Source organism: Macrobrachium rosenbergii, chromosome 2 (assembly GCF_040412425.1).
Source record: "Macrobrachium rosenbergii isolate ZJJX-2024 chromosome 2, ASM4041242v1, whole genome shotgun sequence".
NCBI classification, from domain to species: domain Eukaryota; kingdom Metazoa; phylum Arthropoda; class Malacostraca; order Decapoda; family Palaemonidae; genus Macrobrachium; species Macrobrachium rosenbergii.
Genome location: NC_089742.1, coordinates 15,450,644 through 15,453,162, shown reverse-complemented (window position 1 = coordinate 15,453,162; position 2,519 = coordinate 15,450,644). Strand labels below are relative to the sequence as shown.

The 2,519-nt window shown below is 37.1% G+C and overlaps 1 protein-coding gene across 1 annotated transcript; it reads left to right on the top strand.

Moving 5' to 3' along the window:
- Positions 1–613: 613 nt before the first annotated feature.
- Positions 614–1,605, top strand: LOC136842517 (craniofacial development protein 2-like). The gene is made up of 2 exons (XM_067109926.1): positions 614–1,111; positions 1,225–1,605. The coding sequence occupies exons 1-2, from the start codon at positions 614–616 to the stop codon at positions 1,603–1,605; spliced, it is 879 nt and encodes a 292-aa protein (XP_066966027.1).
- Positions 1,606–2,519: the final 914 nt, after the last annotated feature.

The following is a 2,519-nucleotide window of genomic DNA, read 5'->3' as shown; positions in this document are numbered from 1 at the left end:
TATAATATTATACAGACTAATACACACACAAACAAAGCCACTCCAACATCTCCTAAAAACATAACAGACACCTCACACGTCTCGAACTGTCGACCTAACCGCTCAACGTCTCCTCGCTGCTGGGAGAAATGGAGCTGGTGACTGGTACAATATATGTATACGCTACCGGGGGCTAAGCGATGTCAGGCAGGGCAGTCGATTGAGACTACGGTCTACCCCAAAGCCAAATCAAAGTCCTACAAAGAAGGCATCGTGCTTACCCCATACAAGAAATAAGGAAAAAAGCACGTTAAAAGAAGAAGAATACAATATGACTGATAACTGAACATTGAAGTCGTTTTTATATTCTCTCTCTCTCTCTCTCTCTCTCTCTCTCTCTCTCTCTCTCTCGCAGTTGAGTTCTTAAACAGCTGACTAACTAGGCAATTACTTCACAACTCAGGATTCAGAATGAATTTGGGTTCATCCATTGTGATGTGAGAGTGCTACCAACCAAGGAAATAACGAGAGAGAAAATATCTACTTTTAGTTTTCTGTAAAAGAAATGAGTTACAAGCACAGACGAAATTCAGCCTTTCCTGTTGGGTCAGCGGATTTAAATCAAGGCCGAACCATGCAGTCTGATTTGGGTAGGGACTGTATTCCGTGCAAGCGATTACCCACCCCCAAAACAGTACTCAACATTGCTACATACAATGTAAGAACCCTCTCTGAAGAGATACACCTGAGCAGCATCGAAACAGAGATTAAGAACATCAATTGGGTATATGCTCCCACATCAGTGTCATCCCAGGAGGAACTGGACAATTTTTATGATGGCCTATATACCCATTACAACATCATAATGGGGGATTTCAATGCTAAAATTGGACAAGGGAATGAAGATTGTGTTGGCAAATTTGGATATGGAGAGAGAAATGAGAGGGGAGATGACTTGATCAATTTTGCTGTAGCACATGACTTCAAGATCATGAACACATTCTATCAAAAGAGTGAAAACGAGAGATGGACATGGCCAAGCCCAAACCATGGAACACGAAATGAAATAGACTACATACTTGGAAACAAACATATTATAGTTAAAAATGTTGATGTCCTGAACCAAGTCAACGTAGGATTGTAAGATGCAAAATCCAAATCAACACCAAGCAAGAAAGACAAAAACTATTCTTCTCAAGACCAGAACATATCAAAATACCTGGAGCTCTCAAATCTACATTTTAGATAGAGTTAAAAAACCGCTACGAGATTCTTGAAAATTTAGAAGACCAAAATAGTTATGAAAATGATCTTGAAAATTTGAATAATAATATCATTATCACATTGAAAGAAGTAGCAAAGAGGTTCCAGGACAGAAAGCCCTCCGACAACAGCAAATTCTCTGAAGAGACAAAGAACCTCATGAAAAAACGTAGAAATCTCAAGCCCCCATCAACAGTGAAGGAGAAAATTGAAGCAGCAGAACCAAATAAAACTATTCAGAAAAAGCAACGAGAAGATCTTCGCAACAGAACAACAGAAATAATTGAAGATGTCATTAAAAAGGGCAGAGGAAGACAAAAAACCCTCTGGCGAGATGACTTAGACCAACATAAACAACAATAGCACAGAGCAGCGGGGGATAGAAATCTGTGGAGGAACGTGGGGAAGGCGTACATCCAACAAAGGACTTTTGAAGGCTGAAATGTTGAATGATGAAAAGAAAACTATTGAGATGGTTTTGTCTGTCCGTCTGCACTTTTTCTGTCTGGCATCAGATCTTAAAATATACTGAGGCTAGAGGGCTGCAAATTGTTATGTTTTTCATCCTCACTCCAATCATCAAACTTAGAGCAAAGAAGAGATTTTAACATTTCTATCCACTTTCGTTGCAACATATATATATTTATCTATATAAATATATCAATATATATATATATATATAGCATATATATATATATATATATATATATATATATATATATGTATTATAACCAAATTGCAGCTCTAGCCTTGGGCAGTTTTTAAAATTTTATTTAAGGTTAAGGTTAGCTAGGGATCGTGAGTCTGGCACCGCTAGAGTCCAATTCCGGATGCGTCGCCAACGCAAATTCACCCGACCGCATTTTGGGAGGAATTGCCGGTCGTAGCTGAGAGTTTCGTACAGCATTATACGCTGTACAGAAAACTTGCTCGGCGCATTTTTTGCTTGTTTTGTCATTGTTTACGTTTATAATGTAAACAACGATGACCAGTATATAACATAAAACATTAATAAATAGAATATGCTAAATGAAAAAATGACTATTTTCAAGCACTGCAGATAAGTAGAAAAAAAAGGAGAGCGCATGCATCACAAAAATACAACATACAAATACATATGTGCATATATATATATATATATATATATATATATATATATATATATATATACATATATATATATATATATATACATATATATATGTGTGTGTGTGTGTGTGTGTGTTTGTTTGTGTCTGTGTAAGGGTGGGAGGGAGTATGCATGTGGGTATGTGTTT

Excerpts from the sequence above, each read along its gene's own strand:
- LOC136842517 (XM_067109926.1), top strand. The coding sequence starts at position 614 with ATGCAGTCTGATTTGGGTAGGGACTGTATTCCGTGCAAGCGATTACCC. Across the intron at positions 1,112-1,224 it reads ATGTCCTGAACCAAGTCAAC|ATAGAGTTAAAAAACCGCTA; the intron begins GTAGGATTGTAA and ends TCTACATTTTAG.